Source organism: Serinus canaria, chromosome 2 (assembly GCF_022539315.1).
Source record: "Serinus canaria isolate serCan28SL12 chromosome 2, serCan2020, whole genome shotgun sequence".
NCBI lineage: Eukaryota > Metazoa > Chordata > Aves > Passeriformes > Fringillidae > Serinus > Serinus canaria.
The window spans coordinates 44301299-44315474 of record NC_066315.1 but is presented as its reverse complement, the minus strand read 5'-3'; the positions used below and the strand labels follow the sequence as shown (position 1 = coordinate 44315474).

Sequence of the window (14176 nt, the reverse complement as noted above, 5' to 3'; positions counted from 1 at the left end):
CTGAATTAAGTCATTTTCTCTAGTCATGACAACCACTTCTCTTTTATCCAGGTGCAATCCAAAATGCATCTTCTATTTATTTCAGTTCTTAGCTCCTGGTTCCAAACAATAATGGGGTCCAGTGAGTGACAAGGGTGTCAAGCTTACTGTCCTGCTTTTAACTGCCCAAGGACAAGGGAAATAGGAAATACAGAGAAAGAAGAATGAAAGATACTGTGCCCATGGGCACATGCCCTAATCCCACTCAGGCTGAGAGTAGGATTTCAAGCTGTGGCCTGCAGAGCTTCCTGGCAGAAGATAGAAGCATTTTACTGTATCAAGAAGGGGTAAAAATTAAAATTCCTCTGCAGGCTAGAAAAGGACAGTGACCCACACTCTTCCCAGAACTGGGGAAGCAATACATCAGAGAAGAGGGGTGCCAGGGTGTCATGGTTTAAACCCACACAGAAATTAGGTACTACCCAGCTACTTGCATGACCTCTTCTGTCTCTCTCCAATCCTGGTTGAATGAGGAGGTGGAATCAAAGAAAAACTTGCAGATTGAGATAAGAGCTATTCAATAATCAAAATCAAAGTAAAATATAGAAATAATGGTAAATGATAATGATAACAAAAAGAGAAAAATAAATGACACACAATACAGTCACTCACCACCCACTGACTGATGCCAGACCCCCATCCCAAAACCAGATTGGCCCCTGTTAAAGGCAACCCCCCTATTTATACACCAGGCATGACATTGTATAGTATGGAATATCCCTTTGGTCAGTTCAGGTCACCTGTCCCACCTATGCCCTGTCCCAGTTTCTTTTGTGTACCTCCTCTGGCAGAGCTTGAGACACAAACAAAGGTCCTTGCTCAAATTAGGACAAACAAGAATTGGCAAAATGAAAATATCAGTGTGTTATCAACACCATTCTTATTCTCAGCCCTGATTACAAAGTAGCATTTTCTAGATGATGAGCTCAATGACATAAAAGAAATAAAACTAAAATAATAATAAACCTTTACAGAAGAACAAAAAGAGAAAACAATGTCCAAGAGGATCTGCAGGACAAAGAGCCCAGATCATCAAGACTAAGTTTGGGTTAATGTTAGGCAAAAGGAAGCAAATGTGTTTCCTCTAAAGAGAATTCTGTAAAAAGCCTCAAGAAAGGCAATCCTAAGCACCACTTCCTGATCTTCCACCTGGAAACCCACATGCCAGTACAAGGTGCCTTGCTGGGCTTAGGGTCAGGCACTCAGTTGATGAAATCCTCAAGTCTGGCTTGAGGTTGATGAACCCAGGCTGGAGCAACACACACAGGTTATGGAAACCGTTTTTCTTTCCCTACCTTTGTTATCCTTCTATAAGAGAATTTTCTACTTTATTAAAAAAAAAAATACCCCAAACAACTATAGCAGTGAATTGAAAGGCTGGTACTTTTCCTGGAAATGGCCTGGAGTCACTGAGCAGATGATGGTTATAATTTAGAAAGACAAAGGCACTCCACAAAAGCAGGAAGGGACATTTTTTTTTACGACCAAAATACTACTGGCTGGTGAGTGTCAGAGGTGGCAAGACAGACTCAGACACTTGGGCATGTTCTAAAGCACAGCCTCCCTGTGTGCCAGAGGCTGGCAGCCAGCATGCCCTCTTCCATCCCCACTTGCCTCTCAGTTCCCTCCAGCTTGGCTCAGTTTTCCCTTGGCTTTAGCATGCCCTTTTTGGAGAAGAGAGGATCAAAACAAAAGCCCATGGCTCTGCTCCAACCTGGCTTCTGCTTGCCCTCAAGGGCCCTGTCCACGGATACAGGATGGTCCTGGAAAAGGGAGAAGGAGGGCTGATCCTTGAGCACTGCTGTTCAGGAGAGGTGTCAAAGTCCTATTCTACCACTGTTTCCCTGGTTTTCCAGTTTTTCCTAAGGTCCCTGTGTTACCTGGGGGCAGTTCCATCTCAAGGCTGGTGCCGGGTTTCCCCAAGGTTGGTGCAAAGGAAGCAGAGAGAGCCCATGGCCAGCCAAAGAGGAGGCATGAGGGCAGGCTGGTCATTTTTCTTCTGTTTGAGGAGAGCTGAGATTTAGATGGGCTCAGCCTGACTCAGCTAACCATGCCACAGGCAGCACAAATTTTTCTTAAACCTCGAGCTTCTAAAAGAAATTTTTTTAGAGACAACTGGTGGGGAAATTAAGAATTAGAAGGTAAGCAAAAAATTACATGTTCCTTCCTTGTGAAACTTTCTCTTTCTCCTCATCCTATCACTACAGCAACATGCTCTCTTTTCTAGCCTCACCATCTATTACCTGAATGCTGTGTCCAAAGCATATCAGCGTGCCAACGCAGAGCTGAAGAAGAAAATGCAAATGGTAGGTACTGATCTGGCAAAACCACTTTTGAAACATCATGCACTTAAATTTTGATGTGTAGCATATGCTTTAACTCACTCTTCACTTTGGTGACAGAAGAGGATGACGTATTTTTTGCTTGTTCAGTCCCCTCTGATGGCATTTAACATCTAGCTGTGCAGCGTGGCCACATCCCATAATAGCCTGCTATTTCATACATCAGAACTACAGCTGGCTTTCCCATAAACTGTGGTCGTCATCTACAAGAGTAAGTTACCTCAAAGTTCAGACAATGCTTTGGTGTCTGAGATTTCCCAGGAACAACGATAAGCCCAAGAAAACCACAGCCATTTCAGTGGCACAGGACAGGATCCAAGCCAAGGAAGCAGTGCCACATAAAGCAGAGATTGGTGCAACATTAAAAGTGAGGATGTGAGCACTGAGAAGTGGGACTCTATAAATTACATTCAAGTGCTCAAATTCAGAATCAGTCACTTGGCTTAAAGGAAGTGTCCTGGTGCAAAGGGCATCCTGGAGTACTGCAGGAGGTGAACCTGTGCTGCAGCATGCTCACATTTTGGGGCACTCCATGTCATGCTACACAGCCTGGCTGGGATCAGGGCTAAAGGGATGACAAAGCAAGACCAGGCCCTATCCAAAAGTACAGATTCCGTCTACTATCCACAAGAAAATCTTTTGCAGCCCTAAATGTTTGCAAGTAAAGCCAAAGACAGCCCTACAGCCCATCCCTGTGCTGCCATACCCTCTTCCTCTGGCATTTATCCCTGACACTCACTCTCACAAGAGGCTTACATTTAAAACTAACCAACACACCAGAGGGGGCAGATTGGTAACTGTAGGAACACACAGACAGCCTGATGGACCTAAACCATGTTATCTGCAAGTGCTTTGCCCTAACAGGAGCAGAGCCACTGTTTTCCAGTCCTGCCTGGGTTGTACTTTCTTTCCTGGAAACACTTGATCACTGGAGCGGGTTCAGCACCTTGAACTTGGCAAAGAGATTCATTCATACCAACAAACACTTAGCCAGGCAAACACGACACAAGGCCACCATCTCCCAGATTACACCTGCAGTTTTTAACTAAACCAAATGGTTTTTATTCATGCAGCAACGAGAAGAGGAGAAAAACAAGAGAAACAACAAAGCCAGCACCAACCCTATGCTGCAAGATCTGGAGGATTTACTCACACCAAATATGAAGACTGAAAGCCCCCCCAAACATGCAGAAGGTAAAAATTAATACAATGTCCCCATGACACTTCTGAAAGGGCCCATTCAGCCACCAAAGTGACTGGTAGGACTGAGAAACTGGAGGGACACACCTTAGCAAGGGATTGGATGAGTATCATTTGCACAGATTTTGTCCTCTCCGAAGTCCACCTGCCAATAGACACTCAGCAAGGGCACCTTTTTAGACTGGATTATATCTCACACAGGCTTGCCACAGTGGGAATTGTAATCCAAAATTATGATTCACATCTCAACTATTAACCATGCTGGTCATGAAACCAGCAATTTATTCTGGGAACAGTGTTTAAACTCAGTGTTGTTTCAGGGCTGGTGAGTTGAGTCAGACTTTTAATTCCTGAGTTGAGCTTTTCATTGGAAAATTCATGATGAATGAGGCAGAAACTTTTCACAGGATTGGGTTAAGTCTTCGGGTAAATAAATGCATGCTTTAAGATCTGCTGTGGAGGCCCATGGGCAGAAAGAACCAGGAGGAGGCATTAGCACCAGGACTGGGTTATTTTCAAAGAAAATGGATCCTCCAGGCTCAATCTCAACCAGCCACTTCCTGACTGTCAGAGCCTCTGGCTCTCACTTGTGAAAATCACCTGAAAAATTTTGATTTTATCCTGGTACAGGTGAGAAAAGCAGACTAGTACCACCAAAAGCCACTTGAATCTGATGGGCTGAGGCAAACTGGAAGGCTCAGAGCAGCCCAGTACAGATCCCCTCCAAAGCAGACTCAAGGCATTCATTTAAACGGAAATAGTGCTGGCAGTGTTTTGAGTGCACTGAAAATAAAGACTAAAATCAGACTGAAAATAAAGACTAAAACCCACCACACCCCATGCCTAGGTGTGTCCCAGCATGGCTGGTAGGATTATTGTGTCTTATCAATGCATCAGTAAGAGCCTGAAAAGAGGGCCTGGGCAGCAGAGACAGGAACTGGCTGTTGAGTTGGGGGGAGAACATTCTTATTCCTGGTTCCTTCACTAGGATGCTCAAACACAAATCCCCAGACACTCTGGATATTGCACAGAGAAGAAACAGCAGCCACTGGGGAGAGGACAAAAGGCAGTGCTTGCTACAAAGAAAATAACATTCATAATCTTTGTTCTAGACAAGAAAATCGAGTCTCCAAATGGATCCAGCCCTGCCAGGAAACCAGGCAGAGGAGAAGCCCTGGCTGGCAGTCCCATGGCCGGCAGGAGGGGAGCAGCACTCACCCCACCTTCACAAGTGTTTGTGGCACAGCCACGGACACTGGGCGTTTGGGCACCCTACCCTGGCCAGCCCAGGCCATGGGGACACCCCCTGGGACCAGTCCCTGGAAGAGGGAGAGGGCAGCCCTGCTTCCCACGGGCTGCTCGATAACCTCAGCCAAGTTCCTCCTGTGCTGCAGGAACCGCTGTAGTTTTGGTAGGAAATGATTCCCGCGTGCTGGACATCCACTCCCGGTGCTCTGCATCTACCCAACACTCTTAATACAGATTTGTTTAGACACTTAGTAGTACTTCTGAGTTGTCACCCCCGAGGGCTGTGCTGATTTTGATCCCAAGGGGAATGGGAGGTGGTCAGAACAAAAATCAGCCGTGACATTGCTGAAATGCTTCTCACAGGATGCAGCCCTGTGGCCACTAACTTGCTCTGTGGAGGAAGTGCTTGCCAGCACTTTCAACAGCTTCTTTAATTAATAAAAGTGGTGTGACTTTACCTGTCATTTAAACAGAGGTTTGTTGTGGGTTCTTTCTGTTGCTCCTTTGCCTGAAGAATTTAGTATTCTTATAAAAAAATTGAGCGTCCCTGCTCAGCCTCAAGGCAGCTGCTACTAGGAGTAGAGGATTCCTACCAGAGGAATTCTTTTTCAGCTGCATTTTGTCCCTTGTCACAGTTTTCCTATAGTCTAAAGTCCAAACTTTCATCTTTCAATCTCACCACCACTTTCTCTAGGTTCCCACTCCACTCCTCTTCTCACAGTCTGTTGACAGCAGCTTGCACCATTATTTCAGTCCCTGGATGTGATTCCTAGTCTAGCAACACCACCCAGCACAACTGAGAGACTAACAGTGCCTTGGCCTAGTTTCTGATTATAACCATTGAGAAATTCCTGTTGCCATTTAATAACAGTAGAGAAGTACTTCCAGGAGATGCAAGCAAGAGATAAATAAAGGGAGACTTCAGAATTTCTTCCAAAATTAAATCATTGCATTTGCTTTCAAATACAGAAAAGTCAAGGGGTTGTTTCTAGAAACAGCTGTTCCTGGTGCACAGCTCAAAGTCAGTTTGGCTGTTCCCAGGACACTGTTGTGGTCAGGGTTGGTCATTCTCTCATGAAGCCTCCACATATCCTTCAGATGAATAATTTGATTTATTTCCTGGGCTTGGAAGGACATTTCTCCAATCTGGGTCCCACAGAAAAGGTCTTGGCCTCTTTACTGTGAGTTGCTGATACAACATGGTTGTGGTGAGCTCTCTGCAGAGATACCCATTCACTGAACTGGAGAAAAGTCAGACAAGGGAAGGCCTTTCCCAGGAGAAATCCTTCCTTGGAGGTGTCCATATTGGTCAGAAAGTGCTGGGGGAAGGTGTTCCAGCCTGCCAGCCCAGAAGGATGTCACAGAAACAACACAGTGCCCCGATTTTGGCACAGCCTGTCTGCCCTGCAGACTCTGGTACCTTAGGGAGTGGTTGCATACCAAGGAAGAGCACTCTCCTCCTCTCCACTCCTCAGCTCACACTGAAACACAATTTGGAAAGGGGAGAACGTGGCCTCAGATCTCACTCACCTGTGCTAGCTAACCAAAAGAGGCTGGAAGGATGTGTGTGCATACATGCCTGCACACAGATGAGGGCAACAAGAAGCATTATCAAAAAGACATAAAGAACTCCAGACAGGTTTTGAAAACCAGAGAAGCAGAGGCAGACTTAGACTGGATTAGTAACTACTACAAGATTTGGATTCTCTCTGAATCAGACCAGCAATAATATGGAGCATTCCAAAGCCCTGTGTCATCTCTGCAGCACACAACTGCCCATTAGCTAATTAGCCCTCCAAGGCTTGTTTATCTCTAATTAGAATACATTAGGTGCACCCATTGATCAGTGTCTGTTGCAGGCTCAGAGACTCCAGGATACAAGGGTGATAATATCAGCCAGATTTGTGTGGCAACTCTCTGCCCCAATCCAATCCACAGTGGGGTCCTCTGTCAGAGCACAAGAGTCATGAAAGGTGTAAAAATGCCAACACCCAGTCCTCATGATCATTTATCTCTTGGAGTTTTGAGTCCATTTACCAGTTATTCACATGCAACCGAAGGTTAAACTCCACAAACTCACTGGAATATTCAGTAGTGTTTGGTTTCATTCCTATTTTAATATTGTTAGAAATGTTAGAAACAGCGAAAAGCCCTTGTCTGAACATTGATTTCCAACCCCCTAACATTTGTTGAAAGACTGCATCCATCCCAATCTTCCTCCAGGGCTCAGTCTAACTTCAAGGGGAAAGAGGGAAAAAGAACAGAGAAAATCTCAGTGGTGAGTACTGGGAACCTCCTAGTAACATCTCTCACAGCTCTCAGCTTGCATTCATAGATGACTGGAAGAGCCCTCTGCATTGCAAATGTTTCACATCTTACACTGCCACTAGCTCAAATGCTGCAGCCAAGAGGTTTTGGTAAAAAAACAAAAGGAAATATCTAAGCTTAATCATTTTATTATCCTTCTCATCAGAGATTTGTTTTTAAACAGGCAGCTCTCATGGGCATCAGTTTTCAGTTTGCATGGCCAGGCAGAGCATCTGCTCAGTGTTACTAATGAACAAGAACCTCAGCAAAATAAAAAAAAATTAAAGGGCAATTTTGCAAAACACATGGCTAAACATGAGCTGTGAAGGGGATAACAACGTGCACTCCTCTCTTTTAGGGTCGAAAACATAAGTCAGACATTTCTATCATAAAGTGCCCAGCTGTATACAAGATAAGCTGCTTTCTGTACTCTCATTGAGCAGAGAAAAGCAGAGAACACCATTAAGCAGGTTTGCTCATAAACCCAGAAAAGAATGCAAAGAATACACTGAGGTTGTATTTGGTATCAAGGCACCTTAGGTTCTCCAAAGCAGAAAAATCAGCTTTTTTTGCTGCAGGAGGACAGTAAGTTCTTTTCAAAAGGGAACCTTGAAACACCTGAACTTGTATTTTCAGGTGGCTTATATGAAGCTTTCCAAGGAGAGAAAGGGAAACAAGCTCTGGATGCCACCACTACTGACAGCACTCTTTTTCCTGATAACCTCACGTACCCTAAACAAGCAGTCAAGATTGCCTTGAGCTTTCATCCTCTTCTCCTATAGCTAACCCTGCACTATGACAAAGCCATTTATCACAAATTCTGAACCTCCACGAAATAGAATTGTCACCCTGCTTGAAAATGTGAGATGCAGAGGTCTTGTGTGCTACCCACCTCTGCTCTTCTTCGGAATTTTTCTCTGCTCATGGACAGGGAAGAGGGTTTTCTCATACCAGCCAACAAGCCAGAGCTCTGGGGATAGATTTGTAGTTTCTTTCAGGGTGCTGAGGAGGGTTTTCAGCTGGACATCCAAGCTAAAGAAACCTCTCACCTACAAACAGGCTCTAGACACCACAGGAGCCATTGTAGGGACAAAGAATACAGGCTGCACTGGCACCAGCACCAGTTTCTCAGACCTTCCCTAAAAAACCTCCTCTGACAAATCCAGGTAAGAAGACAGCCAAAAAACACTTCCCAGAGAAAATTCCTGATGATGGAGACTGGGATTTTATCAGTTTATCCAGCCCCACAAGCTTGAGGAGCCCCACAAGCTCCTGTCTGGCAAGGCAGGAGCTCTGCCAGTGCCAGTCTGGGAATGTCCACCTTCAGGGAACTGAGCAAAGGAGTCTGGTTAGGTCAGACATGAGACAAATTCTAAAAGGATTCTGCTTTAAAGGTCTAACCCAAAAAAAAATCACTGAAGTATCTGTTTCCTCACAGGAATTAAGAGCTTAAATACTGTGTTGTGCTCATTTGTAGAGCCATAGCTCTTTTCTTGATATCTTTGGCTCATAAAGGCGACCAGAACCCTAAAAAAACAAAAACAAACAAACAAACAAAAACAAAACAAAACAAAAACAACAACAATAACAACAACAACAAAAAAAAAAAAAAAAACCAAACCAAAAACCAGGAAATACAAGAAAGCGATGGATTAAAAAAACTTCAGAATTTCATCAAAAATCAGTTTGCTGAGTTTTGCTTTCAAAAAGTCAAGAGGTTATTTCTAGAAATAGCTGCCCCATGCAAAGGAGGACATTCACAGACTGGCAGAAGCCCAGTGGAGCAGGGCCCCTGCCAGTGTCAGCAGCACCAGAGCAGCTTCTCTGTTGGTGAAGATGCACTAAGAATTAATGTAATGTCCTTTGGACCCTTGCCTGACCCCAGCAGGCCATGGGTACAGCAGGTCTCCCACCTTCCTGTGCCCCAGCTTGTTCAGACCCCTCCCTGCACTCTCTGCAGCCACGGATCAGTGCTTTTGCTGGCACCAAAGCGGGTCAGACAGACCTTTGAGCCTCACTCCACCACCTCTCTAAATCACATCCCTTCAAAGTAAAAATGCCCTGGTTAAAGAATAAAAAACCTGAGTGCTTGCCAAAAGACTTTAAATTAGTGATTCCCCCCAATTTTGATCCATGTTGCATGCAATGTTAGCAGCTCTCCAGCCTGACAGCCGTGGGGATGTTTTTTGCTCTCTGTCATGGTTTTCTTGCCGTTTGCCTGAGCCCTGAGGCAGCAGCTTGTCCTTTGGCAGGTGGCAGCCTAGCTTCATCTGCAGCCAAGGCTTTATCACTCCCAAATGCTCAGATTCAGTTTTCCCCTGGGGAAAAAAGTGACTCTGAAACCCCAGGATTTCAGGTCCTGGCCCATTTCTCCCAGACCGTAGTCATCAGTGCTGAATCAGAAGTCAGCCTTGTGTTTTAAATGGACTGTTCCAACACAATGCTGTGCTGTGTCAGCTAATGCAGGGAGGCTTGGCCCTGCTGCAATCACAGGACACAACTCCCTGGGGTCCTCCTCCATTCCAACATCTATAAACATCCAAACCCAGATGTGAGCACTGTCTCTAAATCTTAAATTGGTACCACATGGTGCTACTCAGAGAATACCCAGGTTCTGCATGACCTCAGCAAACAAAGGCCACCAATCTCCCACCTATCAGGAGACAGTCTGTGAATCCACAGACTGCATGTAGCCACACAGGCACTGAGAGCAAGATGAGTGGATTTTTAAAATGTTTCAGAATCTTTATTATTTTCTGCACCACTCCTCCATGATTGACAGCAGAACCAGAAAGCACTGAAGCACAGAGATTTCTCTCTGCAGCTGGTGCTCCAAGCATGCAGGTGGAGGGAGGAGAGCTGACAGGCACCCAGGGATGGATGGAGAGACAGATGCCATTTCCCAGCAAGGAAGGGCTTCATGTGCATCAGCATCAAACCTCCATGCGGTGGCAGAGAAGCCAAGGGAAGGAGAGGGACAACCACTGAGAGTCTTCTCCACCTCCTGGGGACCAGACCCAGGCAGGAGAGCAACAGAGGGGGACACAAGAATCCCCAGTGCTGATCTCAGCTGTCCTCTCTGGAGACTCGTGGCCAAGGGACAAGAGTGGGGTTTGGCATCCTTTAACCCAGCTCACAGAGCTGGGAAATCAGGAGGGTAAGAAATTCAACAGCCCTGCACCTGCCTTAGAGCCAGCGTGGGGGTAAGGGCACACTGCACCCACCCCTGCTACACAAGGCAGTGAAAAAGCTGTGCAACGAAACAGCTGCAGGATATAAAAGCAGCAGAGCTTCTCCATTAGGAGCCCAGCAATGCTTGCAGAAGCTGCCAGTGTCATCCCTCTCCTGGCAATGTGGGAGGGAGAAAAAATAACTTCAGCTCAGTTGAAAATAAAATGAAAACAACCATAGCAGCACAGCACTGTTACCTGGACTGCTTGAGGAAAGACAAACCACCACAGTGATCAAGTGTACAGACCAGGTTAGTAGGAGGTGGAACATTATTTTAATAGCATTACTAACTCATTTTTCCAAGGAAGAGCAGCTGCAGAAACATCCCAAGCAGCTGAGTTCTCCCCCTTCCTCCATTCTCCCTCCCTCAAAGCAAAGTTGTTTGGGGGAGCCAAGGCTTACCTCCTACAAAAGCCTGCAGATCCAAACCTTCCTCTAATTAAGAAACATTTCACACATATGGGACTTCTGGGTTTTTTTGGATAGCAGCAGCAGCAGCAGTAAATAATTCAGTGCCTTGGCAGATATGTAGGATCTTCAAAATATGAAGGCTATTATCAGATTTATTTTAATAAGGTGCCTGGAGGGCTCAAGGCCAGGAAGAAAGGAAAAAAAAAAAAACCACCATAATAAAACCCATGTCTTTTTCATTAACCGGAGCACTTTGCTACAGCAGCTTGGACAGAGCAGCACAAACACTGCCTGAACACCAATGGAGCTTCACTGCCACCACAGCAGCACCACTGCAGCTTGCAGGTCCCCCAGTTCCATCTGCAGCTGCTGCAGTGGTCAGGGCTGCAGGGCTTTTGCACAGGGCCCTGGCAAACTCAGCTTCTGCTCCCCAAGAAGCCTTGAAGTTTTTGGAGGAAAAGGCTGCAGAAGCATTTTGATACTGCATTTGCAAACACAACAAATGAGCCACTGGCAAGGCTTTCTTCACAAGCAGCTGCAGCTCTGCCTGTGGAACTCTCCACAGCTTCTGCTCAGCTTTCCCCACCACTGTCATGCCACAGCCACAGAGAGCAAACAGTGGGGAAACATCTGCCTTAGCACTACCCTGAGCATTGACCCATGGACAAAAGCAATTCCTTTGTGCAGAAGTGGTGGAAATCTCTTGTAATCCATCTCCAGGGAAGGCCCAGTGTCATGACCACCAGACCTCGATTTCAGAGGAGAGAATGTAGAAGGCAAGGCAGAGCCTCTGAAAGTAACATCTGTTTAAACTATTTGTGAAACTGCTGTTCCACCTGGCCTTCCAGGTGAGCAGGGAGCCTCTGGGCAGTTTTGGGGGCTCCACAACACCCAGATGCATCCTAGACAGCATCCCTTAAATCTCATCTAACCAGGAAGATGTGCTAACCACACATTTGCCACAGGGGTCCCTGTGGTACCAGCAACATAGCTGCCACCACAGCTGCTGAGCTCCCCCAGCCTGGGAGAGCAAGGAGGCAGCTGCTCTGTGCCTGATGCCAACCCTGCTCCCCTCTGGCTCACACTGCACCATGGGAGGCATTCCTTGCTCTCCTCTGTATTTTGCGTTGCAATTATCTTTACAGCAGAAGAGCAGTGCCTACCAAATGGACAGCAGAAGGGAAGGTCAATCCACTATTCTTGTAATGATAAAAGATTTAAGATAAAATTTAAAGAAAGCTTGACACTTACCTTAACAGAGCAAGCCATCCTTGAGATCCCAGGGGAGACAGCACAGGCCACAAAAGAATTGCTTCACAGAGCACTCATCCTACCTGGGGACCATGCAGAGTTGATAACTTGGCATATTTTTAATCACAAGTCACAGATTTGACATTTTAATGAAGTTCCTTCTTCTATATTCAAGGTACAGTTTAAGAAATCCCAGTTCGCATTTTGAAACAATAAACACAAACATGTAGCTTTCACAGAACAAAAATAAAATATAAAATGAGCACAGGCAGCATAAGAATCAAGCAGAAATCCAAGACAGGCTTAGGGAAAAGAATTATGACTTAAAATTTATCTCAAAGCTTTCCAAAGGACTTGAGCCCTTGAAAACTAGTTGCTAGACTTCTCAGCCCTTCTGAAAGAGATGATGAAGAACCCCTACCTGCTTATAGCACACAGACAAAGTGGGTTCGCCTCACAAAGCCAAGAAGAAAAGCCAACAGCACATTCCCTCCTACCCCCACCAGTCCTTGTGAGAAAATGGTAGGAGACACTTCAGCCTGTGGCACCTGGGGCTCATAAAACCTTACCCAGCAGGAAAGAGGCTTAAAGGAGCCTTTGGAAAACGTGCTGCAGAGAGGGAAGTGGTGGGTTGTTTGTTGTTTTTTTTAAAATCTTTCCTCTCAAATTAGAACCTCTAACAGCAAAATAACAAGTGAGACAAAATGGTTCACACCTGATTCCCTCTCTGCATGCGCTGCTTAATTTCTTCCTATATAAACAAAGCCAACAGGCACAGTGAATTGTATACCTGGGAGCTTTGGGAGTACTAGGGAGAAGAGGAGCCATTCTAGAAAGTGCTGGAATCAATAAGCCAAACAGGAAAGATGAGTAAGAAGCATGGCTTTCTAACATAGAGTTTCTTCAACTTGGAGCACTCACAGCCAGCGGCATCCCACAATTGCTGCCTTAGGGAAATTACCGTCAAGATCCAGGTTTGCAGCTGAGCATAGAGGCAAAAAGTTTAATACTCAGATACTCAGAAAAATAGTAGGGTTTGGGTCGTTTGGGGTTTTTTTAGGTATCTTATGGTCCCGGTGAGACGGCACCATTCTAGTACAGGGAGGTCAGAAAGCAGGTGAGGGGCAGCTTTGTACCTTCCCTCCCCGGGTGTCCGCTCTGTCCAGCTCTCCTGCCCCGCTGCCAGCGGCGGCCGGAGCGCGGGGAAAGCGGGAAGCACAGCCCCATCTGCTGGGCACGGGGAAGGATCCCCGCAGTCGTACTTCGCAGTTGTGCAAAGAAGGCACCGACACCATCCTCCTGTCACTGCCACGTGGGAGCGATGCTGGGGTGTTAGCCTGCTCCCGGAAAAGCCACTTGTGTCACCATGCCAGTGTCGGAGTGGAAAAGGCTGGTAGCGTCGTCCTGACTCGGTTCAGATCCAAAAGATAAACACTGAGACCACCTCCTTTACTCTGAGCAGCCCCTGGGCTCTCAAGAAGGTGGCAAACACTTTGGAACCCGTTCCTTGGGCAATATTAACTAATTCAGCATTCCAGGTAAGAACCTGAGTTTCCCAGCAGCTTTCCAGTCAGTACGGCTGCACCCAAACATTTCCCGCTGCAGCACAGGAAGGAACAGTGCCAGCACGCCCTCGTATGGCAAAATCTTGCCAGTCTTCGGCACTACTGTGGCCTGTAGCAAGCAGCCGAGTTTTGAACTGTGCCACATCAGACAGGCTGAGCTCCCTGCTCTGCAAAATCCTAAACCTGACCCACATACAGTCCCACTGAGCAGCCAAAATGTTGTTTCAGTCCCCAGCATCCAGCTCTGGCCCATGCAATAGACCCTGTTCCCCCATTCTGAGCTGCTAAAACCCAAGCCCCATGCCAAGAGCAGTGGGCAGAGGCTGTCCCTGTGCACTGTGGTACCCCCTGTCCTGCCCAAATGCCACCAGCAAGACTGTACCTAAACAAAGATTGAGCTGTGTGACTCAGCTCCAGGAACCCCTCTGCATGTGGTGCAATGGCATTTAGCATGAAGGGAAAGATTTTCTACACAAGCAGGTTTCTCTGGCCTTCAAAGCGTAGTTAGGGAGCCATAATTTCAAAGCATGCATCCTGCATCCCTTTATAATTTATTTTATTAATGCTTGAACAGAACTAATA

General features: G+C 46.2%; 1 protein-coding gene across 1 annotated transcript in view; it reads left to right on the top strand.

Moving 5' to 3' along the window:
* TMC2 (transmembrane channel like 2) overlaps positions 1-4947 on the top strand; it is a 30617-nt gene extending 25670 nt beyond the window's left edge. The window contains exons 18-20 of the mRNA XM_018909683.2: positions 2267-2345; positions 3455-3575; positions 4694-4947. Coding sequence (XP_018765228.2) covers positions 2267-2345; positions 3455-3575; positions 4694-4947 — 454 coding nt within the window. The remainder of the gene's footprint in view (positions 1-2266; positions 2346-3454; positions 3576-4693) is intronic.
* Positions 4948-14176: the final 9229 nt, after the last annotated feature.